We start from the raw sequence: 9,469 nt of genomic DNA on the forward strand, positions 1-9,469 counted from the left end.
ATACTCAGCGCTGGAGATGTTCATTTGTAGAGATCCAGATGTATCTTCCTGCGTCTCAGGCTGATTCCGTGGATATTCCTGCTGGTGGTACCTATCCAGCTCAACTCAGGGGACCGGCTGAAAAAGGGGTCCCCTACTCCTCCGCCATCTTAACCTCCTCCCAAGATTTTATTTTTTTAAGTAATCTCTACACCCAACGTGGGGCTCAAACTCACAACCCTGAGATCAAGAGTCCCATGTTCCACCGACTGAGTCAGCCAGCACCCTTCATTCATTCAACTTCTACCAAGCCCTTCTCTTTCTAGTGCTGTAGTAAGAAAATAAAACACAGGCCTTCCTTTGTTAGACATTTAAATGTCTAGTTTGGTAGCTCTAGAGTATATCAACACCCTTGTCAGGGACATATCTCGAGGGACACGTGAAAGCCCGGGGCTTGATGGGAACCCTGGCCCAGCATGGCGGAGAGACGTGAGGGGACAGAAGGCTTCCAGAGCAGGCTGCACTTTATGTGAGCTTTGAAAGGCAAGTATGATTTATAGGTCCTTCTTTGTTCTTCCATGACTCCATGAACCAAAACCACAGCACCAGCTCTTAGGAGGGAGGCCCAGCAGTCCCTGGTTCAAGTCCATTTCTTTCATTAAAAGGACAAGTGCCTTGAGAAACTCCCTCTTCTCTCTGGGCATCAGTTTCCTCGGCGATAACATGAGATGGTCAGAGAGTTCGGACTACTTTTCAAGAGTCTTTAGGCAGATACAGAGAGCAAGAGCCCAGTCAGTGTCCAGAAAGAACCCTAACCCATCCATGTCCCCAGAGATGAAGAAGACATAGTCCCAGCTCTTAGAAAAGAGCATTACTATGTGCTGTCACCATGCTAAGCATTTTAAATATGTGACTCATTTACAAACCTGTGACATAGGTAACCGTCTCATGGTTTTCTAGATGAGGAATATGGGGCTCGGAGGGATAAGTAACATAGCCAGCATTTCACAGCTGGTCTGGGGCAGAGCTCCGAATTCATGCCAACCCTCATGCTCTTGCCACACTGCCACATTCTAAGAGGATGTGCCAAGGCCTGGCACGGGGGACATGGGAGAGGCAGGAGCAGGCTAGCGGAGTGGAGGGAGGAGGTGGGGATCACAGCTGTCCTGCTGATCTCTGGACATAGCCTGAGTGTTGCCGGGGCATCAGACAGGGCACCTGAAAGTCGGCCCAGCAGCCAGTGTGTGTGGACCCTGAGGTCTCTGCCGCCTCCCTTGTCCCTCCACTCTCTTGAGCTGCTCAGGACAAATTCAAATTCTGCTGTCATTTACTGAGGACCTCTTCAGACAAAGCTTACGGGGACAGGTGCTATAGAAGGGCAGAGAGAAGGACTGAAGGGTCGGCGAATATGAGAGGTGCTTCCCCTATCCCCAAGCAGAGGCAGTCCCGGTCAGAAGAGGAAGAGGAGGAGGTGGAGGCCAAGGCTGTGGCAACTGGTGAAACACTCCAAGCTGCCCAGCAGCCAACTCCCAGAAGCGACACCGTGCAGCCCCTGCCCCTCCCTGACCCCCAGATGCCTTCTCGTTCTGACTCCTCAAATTTCACATTGAAAGCTGTCTTCCTTTGGTTTATAGACCAGTAAACTGCACAGGCCCCTGAGACATTGCAGGCTAAATTTTTATCAGTCACGTGCAGCTGGTGTGGATTAGATGCCCATGGTCTTTCCTGGAAGCAGTTTTGATGGAGGGCCTTGCTCGGCAGGCCCTGGGAGAAGGTCAATGGGAGAGCAAATTGCTCACCTCCGGATTTGCTGACTGTCAAGCTCTGGAATAAGACGGGGTTAATTTTTTGAGCTTTAGTTCATAAAGCAAAGGCCAAAGACAGGAAAGGAGGCTATGAGGGCTGATTTTGCCTACATTTTGCTATCTCTCTCTCTCTCCTCCATCTATCTACCTAGTTATGTTCCACTTCATTCCTAAGACTGCATACCCAGTGACCCTTACACTTGCTAGAAGGGATGACTAATTCAGCTCTGAGTTTGCTGGGAGCCAAATCAAAGAGATGAGCATCTCCGTCCACAAGATAAAGACCAAGTGCTCAGAAGAACAGCTTTTCCTGGTACTGTGAGTTAAGAGCGACCTTCCCCAGGAAGCCCAGAGAGATGCTGCTGCATGATGCAGTGGACAATACCATAGCACACCCCCCACCCCAAGGGTCATCCTGCAATCTCCCAAAGCACCGGGCAATCCGTCCCTAACATAAGCTGCAAGGTGATAGAGTCCCTAAGTCTGACCTAATCCAAGAACACAGCTTAGCACATCTACCCTCCTCAGTGGGGAGAACTTTGGATGAAACAGACAACAGGGAGCACGACGCTTCATTCTCTGGTGGCAGCTGGCAGTAGGGGGAGAGTCTCTATGCTACTGAAGATTCCCATAAAACTAAAGGCAGTGGTGACCACCTCCCTTGCAAAGTAAGGACTCCTATGCAAGTGGATACGTGTCTGATGGCAGGACCAACACATTTCTCAGAAAAACACACAGTCCAGACTGGTAAGGAATGTGGCTGTGAGGTCAGAGAGACAGCTTCAAATCCTGGCTTTATCACTCTTTAGCTATTTGACCTTGGGCAAGTGGCTTAACCTCTCTGAGCCTCAGTCTCCCTAGAAATAAAAGGGGAAAGTAACAGTAGCTACGTCATGGAGTTGCTGAAAGGATTAATTACAATAATGAGGTCAAGCGTCGAGTACATCTCGTGGCACAAAGTAAGGCTCACTGAATGCTAGATATTATTGATAACATTACTGTCATATTTAAAAATGTGTAAAAACTAGGCACATTCAAACACATAGAAAATGGGCATTTTGGACTCCAGGATTTTCTACCATAAAACATGGCTCCAATAATTTAAGACTAGAAAAATCTAGGAGCAGGAATAACTATCCAATAAAACCCTGCCAAACACCCATAAATGATATTACTTCCCGCTAAACCACTCAAGAAGTATTTTCTGCAAAGTATACCTCCAGGAAACAAATGATTTGATTTGACTTTATATAACTTTGACCATAAATTGATTAAATGTTGGGTGGCATTTCTGGAAAATGATTTGTATTTGAGGAGAGATGCTCTTCAGCCATTCTTGCTGAAAATGAATAGTCAACAGGGCTAAGTGCAATGAGACCATTCCTAACATGCAGCATTAGCTCATCCACAGGGTGGAGAAAGGGCGCCCTCATGTTCTCTGGAGTGCTTAATGCTGCCAGTGGTTGTTGGAATTTTTGACTCTCTAAAACAAAAATATTTATTTAAAAAATCATTACCACTCAAGATCATCATCTTCTCTATCCATAGGTGGATTCTACTGGCCCCAGCTCCCCTAGGATGCAGGGTCTATTTTAAGATGCAAGGCCTATAGAAATATCACTGAACCAGGGGTCTATACTGAGCATATACTGCAGAGACCAGCATGTCTCATGGACCCCAGTTTGAGAATCAGCGACTTAGTCCACAGTCCATTCTTATCCAGTGTAAGAAGCCATGGGAATATCCATGAGAACTTCAAACTCATGTCTTCACAAAGTTACAGATAATATCATTTCAGTTCTGAATTGGCCATACCTAAATCATGCAAAATATTGGTCTGAGAAATCTACACTTCTAATTTCATTCATTTGTTCACCCATTTTTATTGAGTGCCAAACCCATGTCAGGTATTATGTGAGGCACTGGAGTTTCTGTGTTAAGCTAGGCAGCTGTAGTCCTGTCCTCATGGGGACTGAGGGGGAAACCGGCATCAAGTAAGTAATCAACAGTGTGATAAAGGTTAGGGAGGGGTGGTCTTGGGATGGAATGGGAACCTATATAGCCAGGAGACCTACCTCTGTGGGTCAGAGAATTTGTCGAAGATGGAGGTGACATAGGTTTAAAGACAAATCTGATATATCATCAAGGCTATAATTTTTAAAAAGGAAGGTTTGGTGGAATCCACCCAAAAGGACCATGCAAGCACACTAGAGAACTGATAGAAAGGCTCTGCAATCATTCTTGTGGAAGATGGGGTGCCTTCTCCCTTTTCCCGACGGTGCTCCATCTGGGTGGAGAGGGAGCTCTTACCTGGAGCTCAGCATGGTGGACCTGGGCTGCCGCCGTGGCCACCTGGTCCTCCAGATCCGCCAGCTCGGTCTCATTGGTGCCACTGTGGATGCAGCGGGCAGCATCCTCCAGTTCATTCAGCTGGCCTTCCAGTCCGTACACGGTGCCAGCCGCGAGGTACACCTGCAGAGGAAGTGCAGCCTCTGAGCTCAGGTTTTGGAACTGGGACTGGTGGGGTCCCTTCAGGGCACCCCGGTAATTCAGGGGAGTAAAAGAGAACCAGGCATAGCACTGGGGGGAAAGTCAGGGAATGCCCCCATTTATAAACGTTCTTCACACTGAAATGGTAGCATGGAGGTCTTACCACCCCCTCACTGTCAACCACACCTACCCCACCCCGCAAACTTTCCCGCAAGAAAAATCAACTTCTAAGTCTTGAAAATATGATAAAATAGTCCAAAGTATGTGGCGTCAGCTACATAAATTGCAAATTTGTCCAGTGACTATAACAACCATAGTGCCAAGACAGAAGAGAAAGAAAAACTCATGATGTGATTTTTCCAAGAAAAATTTTGGTTGGCATTTAGCAACTGAAAAAAATTCAGAAAATATAAAAGAGATGAAATTAATTTAAAGAATTACACATTTTGAGTGAATCATCTCTGATTGATGAACTTCGGCTTGCTTGAAGCAGGTTAAGAGCATTAAGATGGACCTGAGATGTGTAATAGGAAAATAGTTTATTTCTTCCAAAATTGTGTGATGGTAAAAGAAACATCTCAAATCTATTTGCCGGTCAATGAAGACAGTTTTTTGAGAGCCTTTGAGAATTAAAGAGAAAATCAGATAAAGGGAATGATCTGAGGAAAAATTAAATGGAAAAAGTTTGACTCATGAGTTTGTAAGGCGATTGCTGTAGAAGGGGGAAACAGAAGGTAGAATTGTCAGAATAACTTAGACCAAGGGAAGCCAGCCAGGGTAAGTGAAACAAATGTCCTTCAGCCTAAACAGTAATGTGATGCAACAACCAGCTACATGGAACGAGATTGATCCAAAGAAGCTAATTACTTAACGAGAGGGTTTTGAAATTTAATCAACATATGTAAAGCTCTAAACATGTAATCACAGCAATTTAGAGTCGATTTGAATGAAAACACACGGTCACATGTGCTCTTTTAACTTGAGTTAAAAATAAAACAGTTAGGGTACGCCAAGAGCTTGTGCACACGCGTCATGCAAGTGTTTTGCACTGAGCGACACGGAGTGCTGGTGAGGAGGGGAAAGAACGCTGAGGTGCTCCTACCTGCCAATTCCTTGGCCGGATTCGCGCATCTGCATTAAAACTGGCAATTTTACAAAACATTTCAAAGTGGAGCAAAGGCAGGGGCAGGTTTGATGAATGGGCATTTGTGCCTCACCAGGCACACAGAGCTGGGCTGGGGGAGCTTCCCGCGGTGACGGACCCAGTGGACGCCATGTTAAGTGATTCGTCAGTCATAGAGGGGGGCATGAATCAAACGTCCGCTGACAACTGCCATATTTCAGTCTGTCCTTAGTTTTGTCCTTCTTTGTCATATGCAAGTATCAGAGAACTTCTGTTTCTAAAAGATTCTCACAGTTAATATAAGACATTTATTCTTTGTCTTGAAAACAAGATACACTTCTTTGTTGTTTGTCACACGAAGGAAATTATGAATATTTCAGAGCTATTTGAGTGGAGAAAACATTAAAAATTTGTGTCTTCAAAGTTTTGAGGTTGAAAACTTCTCTTCAGAGGGAAAGGAAATTGAGGAGAGAGAGAAAGAGAAAGGGAGGAAGAGGCAAGGAGAGATGATAAAAGGTAAATGTATTTTGATAAGATAATTTTAAATATAGACTTACAGGGTTGCACAATGAAACAAAATTTGGAATGATTATTTAAATGAAATGAATAATTTGAGTGAGTGTGGCAATGGGGTTAAACATAACTTGTCATAACTTTTGTTCTCAGGAACCTTGATTTTTCTGGAAACACACAAAACTCAACATCATCGCATCCTACAGCTGTGTCATCTTAATGGTCTCTTGTTTTGTCTTCAACGTGGTCATCTGCTAATGTTCTTCATTTTCTCTGCCAAATCAAAGCAATATGAACTAGTTCCAAGTGCTCAGCAAGGCCAGAATGTTCATCTTTTACTCTGTGTTCCCTGAAAGCCTGCTTTCCTGGCATGAGGGGGAGAGGGAAGGTTCTGTGGTTTGGCCCTAACGTGGGCTGAGCAGGAACTTGCCGCCAAAGTGATGGTGCCTAAAGGGCCGGTGTTGGCGATGATGGTGACCACGCGCACTTATTGAGCCAGGCACTAAGCCAAGGGTTTTATGGGGGCATTTCTCCTTTAATGCTTTTGGCAATCCCTGATGTGGGTGCTATTATTATCACTGTCTTAAAAGGAGAACATTAGGTCCTGGAGGTTGAGTGACTTCCCCAGTCCTCGAAGCTGGGAAGTGGTGAAGTCGGGATTTGAGTTCCTGGGAGTTGATGTCAGATCCCATGCCTTTATCCACCCTGCCCTATGATGCCCTGATACTTAATCTCGCTTGCAATGTTATGATGTTGTACGTTTGTGGTTATTGTTGCCGGGGGTGAAATAACACAAGTTAACATACTATAATAATGGAATGTTATTCTAGTCATAAAAAACAATCCATTTGAAAACCATTAACCTGGAATTGCTGGCTGAGTAAAGGCCCACTTTTGGTGAGAACCATGACTACCATGTCTGTGTAAGCTATGTCCTCTCCAAGCTCCAGCCACGGATGCCCGTGACCCCATGGACTGGCTCCTGGTTCAACTCACCATCCTTAAAGTGGTTCAAGGGACAAGAATGGGTGTTTCATTAAGGAAAGACTTTGTGGTCAAAGCTTCAAGAGTAAAGAGAATTAAACAGATTTCTTCACTGCAGGGTTTCTCTGTCTTTAATGTGCTAACACATCTCTCAATTTTCCTAGAAAGACTATACAGATTCTGAAACTGATTTGATTTTATACCATCCTTTCGGACTTGCCTTCCATGAAACACATTCTAGAGGACTACATCTAGACAGTAATTGATAGCATTTCTTTGCTTGCTCTTGAAGGCAGAGGACCACCAAAGTAGCCAGGACCATCTCCACAAGTTCCAGGGCCACGTCCTCTCCTGTGCCACGCAGGATGCCCAAGAGCCCTGACAAGGAGGACCAACATCCTCTGCCTGCTCCCGGATTCTGTGGCAGGGCTGGGCTCCCTCACAGGGCAGTTCTACTGTGTCTGCTGCCACTAAAGACACAATGGGATGTGGTGTTGCCAAAAGTTACAGGGTAGTGCTAAAAGGAAAGTTGGGGCTGTCCGTGCACTGCCTCTGTGCTGGGAATTATGGGGTGCCCCAGGCTGTCAGTCATTTAGCAAAGAAGAGAATGAGGAAGGTCCTCTGATGGGGGGGGGGCGGGATGAGGGAGCTGACTCATCCCTCCCACTCATAACCCAGCATAAATCCATAAGGTGGCCTCTGTGGGTCCCTACTACTCCACCACAGGTCTGAGAATGGTCATGCCAGATGTTCTGTTGACCCCTTTGTGAGGCTGACCTGTACGAACCTCATCATGCAGGCTCCCTTGCTGGCTGGGGTGGGTTTGGCCAACGGGAGACACCCAGCAGGAGATCAAAGGCTGCAGGAGAAGTTAGACTCCCTGTCCCTGCTCTCTCCCTGTGCAGGCTTTTTGGGGACAGCTCCCACCAGGGAGTGCTCCTCCAGGCTCCAGCTCACCATGGACTACACTGCCCAGGGGTGGTGACCACTCCCCCCCATCCCTCCAACCTCGACTGCCACTCTCTGGGGGCTACAGCATCCCTGAACCTTACCCACACCTCAGAGAATAGTCCCTTCCTGAAACTCTGTGGTAGCCAATGTTCAGAAGGTGAGAACACGAGTCTCCATTTCTATTTCTGACATTCCTGGCTCCTCGGCACAAAGGAGCAAGGCAGTGGAGAAAAAACGAAGGACTGGAAGGAGCGAAGGAGAAGGAGCGTCCTTTAGAACACAGACAGACAAAAAGCCCTGGTTTAATTCAATCAGCTGCATCCAGAGGCCAGTTTAAGAATCAGCCCCGCCCCTCGGCTGCTCAGCTGAATTCCATCCTGGAAACCGCAGAGCAAAACCAGCCCCAGGGCTCTGTGATCTTTATCTCTAAAGAGATAAAGAGAAGAGTCATCCCTTCTCTGACTCAAAACCTGTAGAATTCAAAGGAACATAGACGGGAGTTTCTTCTGAGGTGCAATTTGAAAAGCTGGAATGGGGAAGGGAGGAGGGGGAAGAGGCAGTTAACTCTTGGGGAGCAGGCGAGGCATCTCCCAGGCCAGACCGGGGTGCAGGGAATTACAGACCCCCTCCTTAGAGTGCAGGTCCCTATCTGACATCTCAGCATCAGTGGGTAAGTGGATGTGTTTTGATCTGAAAATGTTAAGGAACCCACGGAAAGAAACATAGTGTGTAATAAAAGGATCTTACAAAATGAAAACTCTCACAAAGCCACTGCATTTCTCAACAAGCCCCTCGGAAGAAAAAAAGGCGTGTTCTCTTTGCTTTAAGTGTGCCTTGGGAACCCACAGTCATTACTTAAATCTGAATATTTCACATATTGTATGTTTTTCATACAATACTTGGTAAAACAAAAAACATCCCTTTCCCGCTGAACCATATCTTGACTTCAACTTTTTCAATTCTGTGTGTCCAGGATTAAGGCCATTTTAGGACTATCAGCACTGAAAGAACTGTATTGTAGACATATTCCAAGAACAGAGAGCCTCCACATTAGCAATAAAACATTTCTTCCTAAGAAAAGGACTTCATTCATCTGAATCATTTATCAGGTAAACATTCTTCGAGGACCTCTGAGTCAAGCTCTGGGCAAGGGCTGGGGCTACTCATGTGAAAGACCACATCCTGCAGGGATTCATACATCTGATTCCTAATCTGGGGGTGACCAGGCTCCTGCCTCCCTGCATGTCCTGCTCCAATATTGGACAACGTCTGGAGACATTTTGACTATCACATTTTTTTAAAACGTTTTTTTCCTTTTCTTTCTTTCTTTTTTTTTTTTTTTAAGATTTATTTATTTGAGAGAGAGAGAGATTGAGAGAATGAGTGGGAGGAGGGGCAGAGGGAGAAGCAGACTCCCCGCAGAGCAGTGAGCCTGGTGGGACTCGACACCAGGACTCTGGGATCACGACCGGAACCGAAGGCAGATGCTTAACTGACTGAGCCACGCAGGTGCCCTGTCACATTTTGATGTCACCGGCATCTTGTGGGTAGAGGCCACGGGTGCTGCTGAACATCGTTCACTGTACAGGACACCCCTCCCCCCCTCCCCCCGCCCCCCACACAC

The 9,469-nt window shown here is 46.3% G+C and overlaps 1 protein-coding gene across 5 annotated transcripts in view; it reads right to left on the reverse strand.

Moving 5' to 3' along the window:
• The window catches only part of MYRIP (myosin VIIA and Rab interacting protein), a 361,216-nt gene that overhangs the window by 11,128 nt on the left and 340,619 nt on the right, over window positions 1-9,469 (reverse strand). For all 5 annotated transcript variants that reach the window (XM_019807381.2, XM_019807380.2, XM_019807379.2 and 2 more), the window contains one exon: window positions 4,095-4,256. In XM_019807381.2, the coding sequence (XP_019662940.1) occupies window positions 4,095-4,256 (162 nt within the window). The remainder of the gene's footprint in view (window positions 1-4,094; window positions 4,257-9,469) is intronic.

This window comes from Ailuropoda melanoleuca, chromosome 6 (genome assembly GCF_002007445.2).
Source record: "Ailuropoda melanoleuca isolate Jingjing chromosome 6, ASM200744v2, whole genome shotgun sequence".
NCBI lineage: Eukaryota > Metazoa > Chordata > Mammalia > Carnivora > Ursidae > Ailuropoda > Ailuropoda melanoleuca.